The 16550-nt window shown below is 45.2% G+C and overlaps 1 protein-coding gene across 2 annotated transcripts in view; it reads left to right on the top strand.

Moving 5' to 3' along the window:
• Nucleotides 1–16550, top strand: part of PAK1 (p21 (RAC1) activated kinase 1) — a 74108-nt gene that overhangs the window by 48209 nt on the left and 9349 nt on the right. For both annotated transcript variants that reach the window (XM_039369683.1, XM_039369684.1), the window contains exons 6-10: nucleotides 1667–1780; nucleotides 6048–6225; nucleotides 9440–9503; nucleotides 11579–11627; nucleotides 14063–14175. In XM_039369683.1, coding sequence (XP_039225617.1) covers nucleotides 1667–1780; nucleotides 6048–6225; nucleotides 9440–9503; nucleotides 11579–11627; nucleotides 14063–14175 — 518 coding nt within the window. The remainder of the gene's footprint in view (nucleotides 1–1666; nucleotides 1781–6047; nucleotides 6226–9439; nucleotides 9504–11578; nucleotides 11628–14062; nucleotides 14176–16550) is intronic.

Below are 16550 nucleotides of genomic sequence, written 5' to 3'. Positions count from 1 at the left end.
TCATCAAATTTGCAGATGACACCAAGCTGGCAGGAATAGCCAACACTCCAGAAGACAGGCTTGGGATACAGGAGGACCTGGACAGACTTGAACACTGGGCGCTATCTAATAAAATGAAAGTCAATGGTAAAAAAAGTAAAGGTTCTACATTTAGACAAGAAAAACAAGAAAAACCAAATTCCCAGGTATAGTATAGGTCAGGAGTGTCCAACCCCTGACAATGGGAACAGTTAACCAGTGGAACAACCTGCCTCCAGAAGCTATGAATGCTCCAACACTGGAAGTTTTTAAGAAGAGACTGGACAGCCATTTGTCGGAAATGGTGTAGGGTTTCCTGCCTGAGCAGGGGGTTGGCTAGATGACCTCCAAGGTCTCTTCCAACTTTATTATTATGGATCATTGCATAGTCAGCCAGATGTTCAGACTGGATTTGGCGTTTTGTCTACCTATCGAGTCCTTACCCAGGACCTGGGATAGGCAGATGTGGATGTTTGATGGTATTACAGGTATCGTCGCAGGATGGAAGCAGTTCCTAGTAAGGCCGCCTTTTGCAATTGACTAATAGCGAATTTGTCAATGCCAATGGTGTTCAAGTGGTGCTCCAGTTGTTTTGGGATTGCACTCAAGGCACCTATTACTATTGGTGGTGGTGGTGGTATTATTATTATTATTATTATTATTATTATTATTATTATTATTATTATTATTATTATTATGTTATTGTTATTGTTGTTGTTGTTGCTGCTGCTGCTGTCCATAAAGACTTCCAGTATTGGAGCATTCACTGCTTCTGGAGGCAGGTTGTTCCACTGGTTAATTGTTCTCACTGCCAGGAAGTTTCTCCTTAGTTCTAGGTTGCTTCTCTCCTTGATTAGTTTCCACCCGTTGCTTCTTGTCCTGCCTTCAGGTGCTTTGGAGAAGAGCTTGACTCCCTCTTCTTTGGGGCAGCCCCTGAGATATTGGAAGACTGCTATCATGTCCCCCCTCATCCTTCTCTTCATTAGATTAAACTAAACTAAACGTATACCAAATCCTTGCATGAATCACAGCATTTGTTAAATAAATCCTGAGGTGGTTAAATCAACGGGAAAAGCTGAATTTGCTTAATGACTTCATGATTTGCTTGTGGCAGAAAGGTTATAAAATTCAGCGCGATTGACTTTTAACGACTGTCTCACTTAGCAACTAGAAATTTCCATTGTGGTCGTAAGTCGAGGACTTCTTGTATAGCCCGTTCTTTCTTTCTGCAGAGAATGGCAGTCTCACCTAGGGGTGAAATTGCTGGACGGGGAGGCTAGTCCGCCCTTGACTATTCAAGGCCGAGGCGGGAGGGATTTTGAGGCAATTTTGAGAAAAAATGTCCATACGTTACCCTGAGGTTCCGAGCAAAAGCTGCGATCTAAAAACCTAACAAATAACTCACTCAATCAGAATAGAGCTGGAAGGGATCTTGGAGGTCTTCTACTCCAGCCCCCTGCTCAAACAGGAGACCCTATACCATTTCAGACAGGTGGTTGTCTAGTCTCTTCTTAAAAACCTCCAGTGATGGAGCTCCCACAACCTCTGGTGGCAAGCTGTTCCACGGGTTAATGGTGCTCACTGTCAGGAAGTTTCTCCTTAGTTCCAGGTTGCTTCCAATTAAATTGAGAGTGTTATTTCCCCGCAGAATGTGAAGGCCGTGTCGGAAACTCCAGCCGTGCCCTCTGTTTCGGAAGATGACGACGACGACGAAGCTCTCCCCCCGCCGGTCATCGCCCCTCGGCCTGAACACACGAAGTCGGTGAGTGGTTTGGTTCCTTTTTGAGTGAGCCCTGGGAAATTATTTTGAAAATCGGTTTGCGGCAATTTGTGACGGGAAACTAAAAACGGATAAAAGGTTTGTGTCCGATTCCAGGTGCTCGTTTCCGTTTCTTTGCCAAGGGAGATGGTTGTCCGAAGACAATTTCCCCGGTCATGTAGCCAACACGGCTATAGGCCGGGGGTCTTTAAACTCGGCCCTTTTATGACTCGTGGACTTCAACTCCCAGAATTCCTCAGCCAGCGTGCCTGGCTGAGGAATTCTGGGAGTTGAAGTCCACGAGTCATAAAAGGGCCAAGGTTGAAGACCCCTGACTTAGCCACTTCTTCGCTTAATGATCAAATAGCCGGCCCCAATTGTAGTCACTAAACGAGGACTATCCGTATGCTGTTTATATGCTACTATTAGATGTGATACGATTTTATTGTCTTTGAGATGATAGATCAGGGGTCTTCAAACTCATCCCTTTTGTGACTCGTGGACTTCAACTACCAGAATTCCTCAGCCAGGCCTGCTGGCTATGGATTTCTGGGAGTTGAAGTCCACGAGTTATAAAAGGGCCGAGTTTGAAGAACCCTGCTATAGGCCAAAAGCTCACGGAACGCTGTTACCTTCCATTGAAGTGGTACCTATTGATCTACTCACATTTGCAAGCTGTCAACGCTGCTAATATTGAATATTCTTGCTTTGACAATATATGCAGAACCGTCTAGTATTTTTAGAGTTAAATCAGGTGACAGTGAAAGGGGAGGAGAATATAAGGAAAGCGAAAAAGAAACGGAAGTACCGTATATGCCGGTGTATAAGGCGACTTCCGCAAGTGTTAAAATTGGCGCCGAAGTCGGGGGTCGTCTTATACGCCGGAAATATTGGTAGTTTCCAGCGTATAAGGCGACATTCTAGGAATGCGACTCAGCGCCCAAGACGGGGGTCGTCTTATATGCCAGCATATACGGTAAACCTTTGCCCTCCAAGTTAATTGGAAGATGTGAATCATGACCCCAAAATAAGGGAGGGGAAATGCCTAGAATATGTGCAAAGGAAGGGAAATTCAGATCTTAGCATCCACCATGCTGTGCTGACATCTCTGTAATACTAATAAAGGCTTTTTAGGTTAAAAAAATGCCTGAAAGTTCTTTGAAGTGTTTCGTTAATCAGACACATCACACAAGCTTTCAAACTGCTACTGAGTTTTCCATGAAAATAAGTCCAGGCCCCCCCTTTTTTTTGGCCTCCAAAACAGGCACCAGGTCTTATTTTTTAGGGGGGGTGTATTTTCCACGGCGGTACCGACAGACCCACCCAGCCGTCCCACTTCTGCGGCCGAAGGAAATGCCGAGAACCAAGGATTGAATCCATAGCTCCATTCTCAGTTGCAGAGGCCTTTTCAGAAGGCCAGTGACGGCAAAATATAGGCCCTAGCTCAGTGGTGGCGAACCTGTGGCACGGGTGCCGGAGGTGGCACTCAGAGCCCTCTCTGTGGGCACGTACACCATCGCCCCAGTCCTAAGCCTTCAGCTGGGTTTTATAAAACCTTTTCGCTTTAGGCCTCCACCCCCATGTGCAAAAAAAAAAAAAAGGTTCGATCAGTCAATTTCAACTTCTCACGGGAAAAAAAAGATCTTGCAAAGTTGAAATTGATTGATTGAACTTTTTAGTCCCACCCAGTCTGCCCTTACCACTGCAGCCACACCCACCCAATTGGCCACGCCCACCCAATTGGCCACACCCAGCCAATGGGCCACACCCAGCCGTCAGTTGACGATGCGTAAGTGGGTTTTGGGTTGCAGTTTGGGCACTCGGTCTCTAAAAGGTTCGCCATCACTGCCCTAGCTTGATTTTTAGGCGTGCACCTCGGCCCAAAACTAGGGCTGCAGGAGCTGGAGCAAGGAACGGGAGCTCACCCCATCGTGTGGTGCTCAGGTCTCAAACGCGGCATGTCAGCTCTCCAGCTGGCAAGCTCAGCGGCTTTAAACGCTGAGCCACCGTGCCCCTTTGTGAAACTTCCCTGGTTTCATGGGAAACTAGGGAAGGGGAAAATGGAAAAATCCAACTGTATCACCTCAAAACCGAGAAGCATAAGAATTCTGGGGGGAAAAAAAGAAGGAAAAAAAGAAAGGAGGTCCGGGAGTTTTGTTGTGTTGCTCCGAATGTTTTCACATGACCCCAGAACACCACAATTGTCGTAAGTATGAGTCAGTGGCCAAGCATCTGAATTTTGATGACGTGACCGTGGGGGACGCTGCAAGAGTCGTGAAAAGTGTGAAAACAAGTCACAAGTCACTACTTTCAGTGCTGTTGTAACTTCGAACTGTCACCAAACAAACGGTTGTAAGTCAAGGACCGGGGAACAGAAGAGCCTATACAGTACACTGTTAAGATACAGTAGCAATAAACCTCCCTTTGCTGTCCTTTATCACCAGCCCCAGCTACTGAAGGTAGACTGCTACTGGTGCTGGAAGCTCCATTTTTGTACCGAATGAAGAACCAACTGCTGATCGTTCCGTTTTTAGCCCTTGGTTTTTAAGAAGAGACTACTAGACAGTCACTTATCTGAAATGCTGAAGGTTCTCCTGCTGGAGATAGAAGGGGGCTGGACTAGAAGACCTCCGAGGTCCCTTCCAGCTCTATTCTATTCTAGGGGTCATTCTAGATTTTGATGGATTTTTTAATGATTTTTTTTTTTTTGCAATTGTTTTATGTGCTGTAATCATGGACACCATGGAAACTACAGGCTGTGTTTCCTGTTTTATTACCTCCCTCTCACTCAGAGTCACTGTTACAAGATGGGCAGCTGCATAAATCAAATGAATTAATTAATTTGGATGCTGCTAGCTCTGTTCTATTCAATTATTCTTTGTTACGTGGGATCTGCTTTTTGCTGGTGGCAGCAGATTCCAGCAATATATCTATGATCTTTCTGTTATTGTTAATGCCTCTCTCTCTCTCCCTCCCTCCCTCCTCTCTCTTTCCGTCTCCTTCTCTCTCTCCCTCGCTCTCCCTCTCCCTCCCTCCTTCTCCTTCCCTTCCTCTCCCTCCCCCCTCTCCCTCCCTCCCTCTCTCCCTTCCTCCTTCCCTCCCTCCCTCTCTCTCTCCCTCTCCCCCTCTCCCTCCCTTTCTCCCTCTCTCTCCCTCTCCCTCCCTCCCTCTGTCCCTCCCTTCCTCCTTCCCTTCCTTCCTTCCTTCCTTCCTTCCATCCTCCTTCCCTCCCTCCCTCTTTCCCTTCTCCCTCCCTCTCTCTCCCTCCCTCTCTCCCTCCCTTCCTCCCTCCCTCTCCCTCGCTCTCTCCCTCTCCTTCCCTCTTTCTCCCTCTCTCTCTCCCTCCCTTCCTTCCTCCTTCCCTTCCTTCCTCCTTCCCTCCCTCCCTCTCTCCCTTCCTTCCTCCTTCCCTCCCTCCCTCTCTCTCTCCCTCTCCCCCTCTCCCTCCCTTTCTCCCTCTCTCTCCCTCTCCCTCCCTTCCTCTCCCTCCCCCCTCCCTCCCTCCCTCTGTCCCTCCCTTCCTCCTTCCCTTCCTTCCTTCCTTCCATCCTCCTTCCCTCCCTCCCTCTTTCCCTTCGTCCCTCCCTCTCTCTCCCTCCCTCTCTCCCTCCCTTCCTCCCTCCCTCTCCCTCGCTCTCTCCCTCTCCTTCCCTCTTTCTCCCTCTCTCTCTCCCTCCCTTCCTTCCTCCTTCCCTTCCTTCCTCCCTCCCTCTCTCCCTTGCTTCCTCCCTCCTTCTCCCTCCCTTCCCCTCCCTTCCCCTCTCCCTCTCTCCCTCTCTCTCTCTCCCTCCCTCCCTCCTCTCTCTTTCCGTCTCCTTCTCTCTCTCCCTCGCTCTCCCTCTCCCTCCCTCCTTCTCCTTCCCTTCCTCTCCCTCCCCCCTCTCCCTCCCTCCCTTCCTTCCTCCTTCCCTCCCTCCCTCTCTCTCTCCCTCTCCCCCTCTCCCTCCCTTTCTCCCTCTCTCTCTCTCCCTCCCTTCCTCTTCCTCCCCCCTCTCCCTCCCTCCCTCTGTCCCTCCCTTCCTCCTTCCCTTCCTTCCTTCCTTCCTTCCATCCTCCTTCCCTCCCTCCCTCTTTCCCTTCCTCCCTCCCTTTCTCTCCCTCCCTCTCTCCCTCCCTTCCTCCCTCCCTCTCCCTCGCTCTCTCCCTTGCTTCCTCCCTCCTCCCTCCCTTCCCCTCCCTCTCCCTCCCTCTCTCCCTCCCTCTCTCTCTCTCCCTCCCTCTCCCTCCCTCTCTCCTTCCCTCTCTCTCTCTCTCTTTCCCAAAAATGCAGATTTACACCCGCTCCGTGATCGAACCTCTTCCTCCAGCCCCCACCAGGGATGTGACGACCTCTCCCATCCCCTCCCCTTCCGAAAACAGCGTCACGCCCCCTGATACACTGGCGAGAAATGCCGAGAAACAGAAGAAAAAACCTAAAATGACCGATGAAGAAATCCTGGAAAAATTGAGTAAGATTTCTTTTGAAGTGGAACGTCGAGAGGGAAAGGAGAAGGGGGGGAAAAATACAAGTAGTCCTCGAATTACGACCACGGTTGAGCCCAAAAGTCTGTTGCTAAGCGAGACATTTGTTAAGTCAGCTTCGCCCCGTTTTACAAACTTTTTTTTGCCACGGTCGTTAACTGGATCACTTAAGTTAGTGACGCAGTTGTTAAGTGAATCTGGCTTCCCCCATTGCTTGTCGGAAGGTCGCAAGAGGGGGATCACGTGATCCCGGGACCCTGCAGCCGTCATAAATACGAGTCAGTTGCCAAGTGTCTGAATTTTGATCACGTGACTACAGGGGTGCTGCAACGGCCGTAAGTGTGAAAAAGGGTCATAAGTCACTTTTTTCAATGCCGTTGCAACTTCGAACGGTCACTAAACGAACTGTTGTAAGTCGAGGACAACCTGTATTGCATTGGGGTGGGGGGGGTGGGGGTTGCGGTATTTTAATTGTGATTGCCGACAAAATTATGCCTTGCCCTGTTTCGTGTTAAGCCGTTTCCTCCGGTGCTAACGGGCAAAGTGCAAGCTTTCGCACAATCGGTGTTTGAAGGCTTTCAGAAGTGTCTCCCTGGGCGGTTTGTGGTGTGATGTGTGATGCTTTGCCTCTCTAAATAGATGGAGTGTGTTAAGTGGGACTGTCAAAGCTAGAAAGGACTGGGAGACTCACAATTATAGGACAGGCAGTCCTCGACTTACGACTTACTGCCTAGCAACTGTTTAAAGTTACGATGGAGCACCCTAGGACCTGGATTCAAAGTCACAATGGCACTAAAAAAAGAGGCTTTATGGCTGTTTTTCAGACTGATCGCCCCGTGGTTACATGAGCAAATAGGAGTTGGCTAGGCAACTGGCTCATATTTATGATGGTTGCAGTGTTCGGGGTTAAGTGATTCCCACCTTTGGAGAAGCAAACTGTGTGAATAACAATGCAGTGAGCCGTGTGCAGATCTGTACAGTGGGGAAATGAAACAACCACTTCACAAACACACGGCGCAACATAGGAGAACAAATCTATCAGGACCAGATTCAGCAAGATTCTTAATGGTGGAAACAATGATAAATAAAAAAAGATATTGATAATAACAATAACAACAACAACAATAATAATAAAGTTGGAAGGGACGTTGGAGGTCATCTAATCCAACCCCCTGCTCAGGTAGGAAACCCTATACTATTTCAGACAAATGGCTGTCCAGTCTCTTCTTAAAAACTTCTAGTGTTGGAGCATTCACTGCTTCTGGAGGCAGGTTGTTCCACTGGTTAATTGTTCTGACTGTCAGGAAATTTCTCCTTAGTTCCAGGTTGCTTCTCTCCTTGATTAGTTTGCATCCATTGCTGCTTCTCCTGCCTTCCAGCGCTTTGGAGAATAGCTTGACTCCCTCTTCTTTGGGGCAGCCCCTGAGATATTGGAACACTGCTATCATGTCACCCACCCGTCCTTCTCTTCATTTAACTAGACATACCCAATTCCAGCAACCGTTCCTTCTATGGTTTAGCCTCCAGTCCCCTAATCATCTTTGTTGCTCTTCTCTGTACTCTTTTTAGAGTCTCAACATCTTTTTTACATCATGGTGACCAAAACTGGATGCAGTTTTCTAAGTGTATTACTGTGATGATAGTAATATGTGCACCAAACAATAAACAAGATGAATTTTATCAAAAACTACACAGGAAAATATTGGAAATGGAATATCAAAATATTTGTCTAGTAGGATAGTGCAATTGCGGATGGAAAATTAGATTACACAAGGAGTAAAATAGGGAAAAAAGGAAGAAAGAGACTCCCTAAAGCTTTTTTCCAGATGATAAGAAGAGATACGTGTACAGGGTGTCTGGAGAGAAAGGGACTTAAAAAAGACCCAGTATACATTTTATTTGAACAGATATAAATCATGGTCCAGAACTGATATGATATGGATGTTCCCTGAACTAAGAACCAAATATACAGGAGATTGAGATAGAACCCAATAATTGGGCTGACCATCATCTGATAAAAATGACCTGGAGAGGAGTAAAGAAGAAATGAAAGTGGACACTGAATCAATCGCTATTAAAAGATAAAAAAATTTATAGAAATGGCAGAAAAAGAAATGGATTTTTTTTTTTTTTTAAAGGACTAGCTTCAGTAGTCCATCTGCATTTAAAAGACAGCAAAATCCACATTTTGGACAAAGAGGACCGCTGGTTTGAAAGAGGGGTCAAAGAGGCCATCTGTGTCCAAATTGAATAGCCCTCTCTTAATGGGGGGGGGGAATACGCATCACCGATCTCCAGTCTACAACACAGTCCTTTCAGCAGTTCCAAGAAGGCTCCACACCTGTTTGCACCACTCAGGTGACCCTGAGGACACAGGTAAACCTCCAAGTGGCCTCAACAACACTCTAAAAGAAGGCAAATGACCGGCTGTCTGCAAGGAGTATAAATCCTTCCCTTCCCCACCATCCAGTCAGAGCTGAAGAAGCTTCTTGGATGCGAAGTGAAATGTCTTCAAAGAAGAAACAAGGAAGTCCAGTTGCTCTTGAAAAAAGCACCTTTAGGACAGTGATGACCTAGAGGACGGAGGATCTCCATAGACACCGTGTGAATAACTTAACAGCTGCAGTGATTCACTTAAAAACCGTGGCAAGGAAGGTCGTAAAATGGAGCAAAATTCACTTAACAACTGTCTTTTGTTTAGCGACAGAAATGTTGGGCTCAACGGTCGTTGTAAGTCGAGGACTAACTGTAATAGGCCCATCAGAACAATTTCTAACAGAAGACTGTGTGATTGACAAATTCTTAGATGAAACAAAGCAGGATGGGGTGCTAATATTCTGCTTATATTTTGGCAGGCAAAGCTTTGAACAGGGATTTTTTTTTACCTCAGAGATTTGTCTGGAAGTTCCCCATCCATACTTAGGCGATATTATCTTACTTGGTTTTAAAATGAAGGAAACTGGTATATCTGTAATTTACTGCTTGCCCAGTGAGTTTGTGCATGGATCAAGTTGCACTAAAAGGAAAAACATCAACACTGAAAAAAGTTACTGAAGTCTTAGTTCCGTGAAGTGAACTTTTAGGTTTTTTCCCTTTGAAAACTAACTGTATTTCCAAGAAATTAATGTCTGCTTAAATAACAAGAAGCTTGAACTGCAGAATTAGAATTTGATTTCAGTTTTTTGCTTTTTCTTTTAAAAGGAGGCATCGTGAGCATTGGGGATCCCAAGAAGAAATATACCAGTTTTGAGAAGATTGGACAAGGGTAAGTATTTAATTGTGAGCGTCTGCTTCTTCGGTACCGGTGGTCCTCGACGTAATGACCGTTCGACATTACAATGGCGCAGAAAAAGATGGCTTATGACTGTTTGACACCTGACGGTTGCAGCATCCCCATGATCATGTGATCAAAATTCAGATGCTTAGAAGTCAAGGGGGAAGCCGGATTCATTTAACAATCTTGTTGGTAACTGAACACCTACAGTGATCCACTTAACAACTGTGGCAAAAAGGTCGTAAAACGGGGCAGAAAGAACTGCCTTGCTTGCTGACAGAAATTTGGGGCTGGATTGTAATTGTGAGTTGAGGACTATCTGTACCCCCAAAACTGAGTTCGTCTTATCCACTGATGGGCTTATCTGTGAATATATTTTGTTTTGTAAAATATCTGTGCATCCGTATATACTTGTGTGTAAGCCCATCTGTGGATAAGCTGAGCCTTGCATGTTTAACTAAAATGGATAATGAAAAATGGACGATTCGTGGATTACCCACACATAAGCCAATTGTGAAAATTTAAAATATATGAAAATTGTGAGAGCCGACTGATCCACGGGGTCGCACATTTTACATGATATCTTTGCAAGGTAATGATTTAGAAGTTAACCAGTGTTCTGTCCCAGCCTATGTGAGTTCTTATTAACTCACAATGACAAACCCTTCTTTTAACAAGTAGGCTGGAAATACAGGAAAAACAAACTCCTTTTATTATTATGTACAGACCTGCGAAATGTCCCCAAAACAAAGGCAAACAAAACACAATGCAAACTGAAAATTGTCCAAAGGCAAACAGAGCAGGATTCAAACAGAGAATTGTTCACAGGCAAGGCAAACAGAACAGGATTCCATGAAACTTGAGTCCTTTGCAAATGGTTGCCTTCAGCAACCAGCACCGCCCACACCTTCCCTTTTTATTATACAGCCCCAAGGCGTAGCTTCTCAATGCCTTCTCCTCCTCCTTTGGAGTCGCCCCATTGCCTCCCTCTGTCCTGCTGTTGTTGCCTGTCTGCGTTTGTGAGCGTCTATGACAGTGATGGCGAACCTTTTAGAGACCGAGTGCCCAAATTGCAACCCAAAACCCACTTATACATCGTTGAGTGCCGGGTGCGTGTGGCCCATTGGCTGGGTGTGGCCCATTGAGTGGGCGTGGCCCATTGGGTGGGCGTGGCCCATTGGGTGGGCATGGCTGCAGTGATAACAGCAGACTGGGTGGGACTAAAAAGTTCAATCAATCAATTCCAACTTTGCAAGAACTTTTTTTTCCCCGTGAGAAGTTGAAATTGACTGATTGAACCTTTTTTTTTTTTTTGTACACAGTGGTGGAGGCCTAAAGCGAAAAGGTTTTATAAAACCCAGCTGAAGGCCTAGGACTGGGGCAGTGGCACGCGTGCCCACAGAGGGGGCTCTGAGTGCCGCCTCTGGCACCCATGCCATAGGTTCACCACCACTAGTCTATGATGTCTTCCAGCTGTGAGTCTTCCGAGTCTCAGCTGAGCACCAGTGGAGGGGCCAAGTTCTTTATCAGATTGTAAGTCCTGGAGCTCATGAGAGCCTTCCTCCGACTCTGATGGCTCTCCAGGCCCCTCCTCTGATTCCCCGGATTCAGCTGCCGGGTCCACTGGCTGGCACGGAATCACAACAGCCAGCTTGTATAATGTGAGATGAATGATGCAATGTTAGGAATGACTCAACAGGAGTCTGTATTCCTTTAAGAGTCTGAGTATAAAAGGGAAGTTTTTTGCTGGCGTCTTTCTCTCTCTCCTCCATTTGACTGCTGTAATTGCTGTATATTGGAGTTTGCTGAATTATCACCATGTGTATGTAATTGTTCTTTGTGTATCTTTGTAGATAGGGTGTAATATAAGCCACCATTTAAGACAAACCACTGTTTACTGTATTTACTCCTGGGTTACCTCAGCGCAATAAAACTCTGCATGCTCTGACAATTTTGGTTAAAAGTTGAGAATCAGCTTATCGGCAGATGGGCTTATCAACGCTTATACATGGCACTTGAGAAGCTTTTTCAAAAGAGATTTATCTTCTTTCTCTTTTTCCCTTTAGGGCTTCAGGTACGGTTTACACAGCGATGGATGTAGCAACTGCACAAGAGGTAAAGGCTCCGACAGGTGTGAGACGGGGTGCAGGTAGAGGGGACTGGAGGCTAAAACATATCAAGAACGGGTGCAGGAATTGGGTATGTCCGGTTTAATGAAAAGAAGGACCAGGGGGGGCCTGATAGCCACCTTCCAATATTTGAGGGGCTGCCACAGAGGGACAGAATCAAGATCACGTGATGTGTTAATATCACTTTATAAGTATATTAAAAAGCAGAGACATCACCCTGCCAACAAAAGTACGTATAGTCCAGGCCATGGTTTTCCCAGTTGCAATGTATGGCTGTGAAAGTTGGACCATAAGAAAGGCTGAGTGCCAAAGAATTGAGGCCTTTGAATTATGGTGCTGGAGAAGACTCTTGCGAGTCCCTTGGACTGCAAGGCGTTCAAACCGGTCAGTCCTAGAAGAGATCAACCCCGACTGCTCTTTAGAAGGCCAGATCCTGAGGTTGAAACTCAAATACTTTGGCCACCTAATGAGAAGGAAGGACTCCCTGGAGAAGGGCCTAATGCTGGGAAAGATGGAGGGCAATAGAAGAAGGGGACGACAGAGAATGAGATGGCTGGATGGAGTCACTGAAGCAGTAGGTGTGAACTTAAATGGACTCCAGAAGATGGTGGAGGACAGGAAGACCTGGAGGAGCGTTGTCCATGGGGTCGCGATGGGTCGGACACGACTTCGCAATTAACAACAACAAAGAGCACATTTGGAATATTGGTCGGTATAAAAAAATGCTTAACGACTCATAAAGTCACTTAACGACAGCAATGGGAGAGCCAGGATTGTGGTCATTAATGAGGCAATCCCATGGACGTCTTGCTAACAACCGCCACAACTTACAACTTCATGGGCAACCTCCATTACGGTCGTAAATTGAGGACTGCCCGTCTTTCTTTCTTTTTTCTATGTTATTGGTTTTCCAGTTTTACATTTAAGTATTTGGAAGGCAACGTGGTGATTGGGTTAATCAATAGTTCAATAACAAAATCTTTTAGTACATATCTCAGGTTACATCATCAAATGTTTCTTCTCTGTTTCCCTTAACATTTGCTATATCATATTTAAGCTAGTAAATTTCTAATTGTATCAAACTCAGCGAAAACTTCATTATCACATTTATCAATACAGTTTTTGCTTATACATACCTTAATAGAGCTTCATAAACAATCCATATCCTGTTACTAAGTTTTACCTAATTTTTAGTTTTTAATTACCATACTCCAATTTAATCTTTAATATGCATAGTATTTGAGTTTCGGGTAACCCAAATTTCCTTTATCTCACTTCATAAAAATTATAATATCTAAAATGCACATATTTCTTTAAGTAAGAAATATGTGCATTTTAGATATTATAATTTATTCTATTTCATAAATGTTTTTCTATTTATTCTATTTCATAAATGTTTTCTATTTCTCACCTTAGTGCAGGGCTTTTCAACCAGTGGTACGGGTACCACCTGTGGTACATTGGCACCTGGCAGGTGGTACGTGACCATTCTAGAAAAGTGGGAGCGGGGGAGGAGAATGAGCTGAACCAGTGGCAGCACCACACAAGCCTGAGCGAGAGACGGCTGGAGCTGCAGGGCTGTCAGGGCTCAGCGGAAGCGCCAGGATCAGCGCCAGACTCCAGCTGGACCTCGGCACTGATCCTGGCACTTCTGCTGAGCCCAGAAGAAGCGCCAATCAGCTGGAATGTTGCAGCATCTCCAGGGTCTTGTGATTTACATTCAGATGCTTGGCAACTGATTCATATTTATGATGGTCACAGTGTCCCAGGGTCATGTGAAGTGACCAAAACCTGCTGCAACCACCCAGCAGACAGGGGGAATAAAAACCAAACACCCCCCCCCACCCCACCCCTGCTGCCAATCCTCAACAGAAATGCTCACAACAATGAAAATCTCGGACAGGAGGAAGAGCGCGGCCGGGCGGGCAGGTGTCTTGCTCAGCTGTGGCTTGGGGGGCACTTTTTTCAGTGCCATTGTAATTTCGAACAGTCACTAAGCGAACTGTTGTAAGTTGAGGACTACCTGTACTTTATCACTTTTTTCCCTTTTTTGGGGGGGGGGTCATCAAGTTTTTGACACCTTGCTAGGCGACTGGTGGTCCTCGGATGTTGCCGTATCCCAGTGTTTCCCAAACTTGACAATTTTAAGGCATGAGGACTTAAACTCCCAGAATTCCACAGCCAGCAACGCTGGCTGTGGAATTCTGGGAGTTGAAGTCCTCATGCCTTAAAATTGTCAAGTTTGGGAAACACTGCCGTATCCTAAAAGTGGTACAGTGGGTGAACAGGTTGAAAAGCCCTGCCTTATAGTTTACTATTTTCCAACTAATATCTTCTGCCCCCATTGGAATTGTGATTCTCGCGACCAGATTGATGGATTCCTTTTTCCTTTTTCGTTTCCCCTCCCCTTCCAAAATGTAGGTTGCCATCAAACAGATGAATTTGCAGCAGCAGCCGAAGAAGGAGCTGATCATTAATGAAATTCTCGTCATGAGGGAAAACAAGAACCCCAACATTGTCAATTACCTGGACAGGTACCTGCGATTAAGATATGGGGGCGGGCCTTCTTCTTGTTTTACACAGCCACCTTGGCAGGAATCGACATTGTCTCTTCCCTTGATCCCCAAGATAACCGAAAGGGGTGGGGTGAGAAGACCGAAAAGTTTGACCCTGTTTTTCCCTTAAAAAATAAATAAATCATTAAATAAAACAGGGGAGCTGAGCTTGACACGGGGCGATGGGAGAGAAGTCAGGAGATCCCAGGGAATGGGACTGGGCCGCATCCCTGAAGTTGCCACCCTCATGGTGTTGATTTGAATTTAGTTGATTGGTTTATACATTGATAGAAGGAGAATATTTGTTGCTCAGGGTGGAAATGAGGGGTCCTTGATGCCTTTTGAAATTGGTAGTTTTCTTGCAGACGTTTCATGACCCAACTAGGGAACATCATCAGTGCTTGGAGGGAATGGGATTTATAGGGAGGAGGAGGAGGAGGAGGAGGAGGAGGAGGAGGAGGAGGAGGAGGAGGAAGATGACGACGACTGTGGGGTCCTTGGTGCTCTCTGAGCTTGATGGCTTTCTTGCAGACGTTTCATGACCCAACTAGGGAACATCATCAGGGCTAGAAGGAATGGGATTAATGGAGAGGAGGAGGAGGAGGAGGACTGTGAGGCCCTTGGTGCTCTCTGCTTGATGTCTTTCTTGCAGACGTTTCATGACCCAACTAGGGAACATCATCAGTGCTATGAGGGATTTTGGGCTCAATTATGGTCGTAAATTAAGGACCACCTGTACACTTCAATCTTTTAACTCTTATTAAACTTTCTCTTTAATGCCTTTTCTCTTGAAGCCCTTCTTCTGATTTTGTGCCTGCGTTTAAAAAACTCTTAAAAATAATCCCACTGAAAAACAGTGGACAGCAGGCTGACCAGCTCTTATTTATGTAATGTTGTCTTGTTTTGGCCATCATATGGACATGCTGCTTGTTGGCGAAAGGCAAAATGATCCTTGCTGCACCAAATATGTTGTTTTTTCCGGTTCCCAGAAAAAAATAATCAAACATGGTGAAGAAAAGATGTATTCAGATGCCTGGGGTTAAAATAATCTCCCTTTGGCTTTTGCTTCCTTCTCTTTGCTTCTTCCTCTCCTTGTTTTTGTGTTTATTTGTGGAGTTTAATCTTTTTTTTTTAAAGTAATCCTTTTTTAAAAACATATCCTGGCAAGTGGCTTGGGGTATTGTATCTGTTGCCATGGTGTCGTAGGCAGCAGCCAAAGCATCTCTCAGAGAGCTGTAATCTTAATTATGAAATACATGGGGAGCCATTTTATTCATCCATTTAATGGATTTAAATCTATCGAGCTATCAATAACTAAAACACGTTTCTAGGGCTGTCCAAATCCAAAACAGTTCTGGAATGCTTACAAAAGGGAGACTATATATATAAAGTGATAGCTGTTTATATCTATCTATCTATCTATCTATCTATCTATCTATCTATCTATCTATCTATCTATCTATCTATCTATCTATCTATCTAAATCTCTCTCTCTCTATATATATATCTATATAGCTATCTATATCTATACATAGGTCTTTGGTTATTCAGGTTTTCTCCCGCGTAAAATTGGAAGTGTCTTGGCGACATTTCGACGAAGTCCCATTCATCATCTACATGCTGGTGTTTTCGGCTTCGTGCTTCTAGGAACAATGTGTGATCGTAGTTATTTCTTCCTTTTAACTGCCAGTGGGGGTATGAACTGATTGGATGGGAGCTTGGCTGATTGGATGGGAGCACGAAGCCGAAAACACCAGCCTGAAGATGACGAATGGGACTTCATCGAAACGTCGCCAAGACACTTCAAATTTTACGCGGGAGAAAATCCGAATAACCAAAGACCTACATACAAACATCCGCGAAAACCTCAGAAAATCTATATCTATATATGTACATCTATATCTGTCTATCTCTTTATCTGTCTATCTATCTATTTATCTATCTATCTATCTATCTATCTATCTATCTATCTATCTCTATCTATCTCTATCTCTATCTGTATATCTATATATGTATCTCTCTCTCTCTCTCTCTCTCTCTTTCTCTCTCTCTCTCTCTCTATATATATATATACACACACACACATATATATATCTATCTATCAATATCTATCAATATCAATATCTATATCAATATCTATCTATCTATCTATCTATCTATCTATCTATCTATCTATGCAGGTCTTTGGTTATTCGGGTTTTCTCCTGCGTAAAATTGGAAGTGTCTTGGCGACATTTCAACGAAGTCCCATTCATCATCTTCAGACTGGTGTTTTCAGCTTTGTGCTTCGAAGCCAAAAACACCAGTCTGAAGATGACGAATGGGACTTCGTCAAAATGTCGCCAAGACACTTC

Source organism: Crotalus tigris, unplaced genomic scaffold (assembly GCF_016545835.1).
Source record: "Crotalus tigris isolate CLP2741 ecotype Arizona unplaced genomic scaffold, ASM1654583v1 scf7180000021196.354758, whole genome shotgun sequence".
NCBI classification, from domain to species: Eukaryota; Metazoa; Chordata; class Lepidosauria; order Squamata; family Viperidae; genus Crotalus; species Crotalus tigris.
Note: the sequence above shows the minus strand (reverse complement) of the source record. Positions and strands in the feature narration are given on the sequence as shown.